General features: G+C 43.3%; 1 protein-coding gene across 1 annotated transcript; it reads left to right on the top strand.

The window, feature by feature from the left end:
• LOC110112689 (uncharacterized mitochondrial protein AtMg00810-like) lies at window positions 1–882 on the top strand. The gene has a single exon (XM_020844993.2). The coding sequence runs from the start codon at window positions 1–3 to the stop codon at window positions 880–882; it is 882 nt and encodes a 293-aa protein (XP_020700652.1).
• Window positions 883–1,118: the final 236 nt, after the last annotated feature.

Genomic DNA, 1,118 nt, shown 5'->3' with positions numbered 1-1,118 from the left:
ATGAAGAATCATGGTTCGCCGACTCACTTCCTAGGCATCAAAATTGATACAACCTCTGATAAGTATTTTTTGTCTCAAGCCTTCTATGCTAAGTCTATTGTCGAACTCGCTGAGTTGCAAAATTGCAACTCAGTTGCTAATCCCTGTGCTACGAAACTTGCAGGAAATCTGTCTAATTCAACTCCCTGTTTTTCTCCAGCCGTCTATCGCCAACTGATCGGGTCCTTGCAATATTTGACTCTCACACGACCAGACATTGCCTACGCCGTCAATGCTTTGTCTCAGCATATGCACGATCCAGCCTCAGCTCATACATCTTTGTTGAAAAAGCTGATCCGATACATCAAAGGAACCACCGAGTTTGGTCTGCCTATCACCAAATCAACTCTACTGCTCAAGACGTACTCCGATGCGGACTGGGCATCGGATCCCGTCACCCGGAAATCAACGTCCGGGTTCTGCACGTTTTTGGGCGATACACTTGTTTCCTGGACTGTTAAGAAGCAGACTACTGTGTCCCGCTCATCAACTGAATCTGAATACCGCGCATTAGCTGCAGCAACAGCGGACACTATTTGGCTCAAAAAGTTGCTCGCCGACTTTTGTATCGATCATCCTTCACCGGTGGACATTTTCTGTGACAACACCTCAACTATTGCTCTCGGTAATAATCCCGTTTTTCATGCGCACACCAAGCATATTGAAATTGATCAGCGGTTTGTTCATGAGCATATTCAGAACAAAGTAATCCGGTTATTACCCATCAGCACGATCGATCAGCTAGCTGACATCCTTACCAAGCCGTTATCCACTCCTCGCTTCAAGTTGCTACGATCCAAACTGACCATTTCCTCTAATTCTCAGTTTGAGGGGGGATGTTAGTGTATTTAAAGAAGATGTACAGTCAGCTATTTACTTTATCTTTCCATTCTTGTAATCCAGTAATTATATTACACGTGTAAAGTCCTTCTCAGGACTCTATTTAGGCACCTACTCTGTAACCGCGTACATTAAGAAATACGAATTACTACTTTCCTTCTACTGTTCATCTTCTTCCTCAATGGGTTCTTGCTGCACAAAACTAGAATAAGAGTTTCTACAAATTTTACAACTTTACT

The sequence above is a fragment of the Dendrobium catenatum genome, unplaced genomic scaffold (assembly GCF_001605985.2).
Source record: "Dendrobium catenatum unplaced genomic scaffold, ASM160598v2 fragScaff_scaffold_627, whole genome shotgun sequence".
Classification (NCBI taxonomy): Eukaryota; Viridiplantae; Streptophyta; class Magnoliopsida; order Asparagales; family Orchidaceae; genus Dendrobium; species Dendrobium catenatum.
This window is presented reverse-complemented; position numbering and strand designations above follow the sequence as displayed.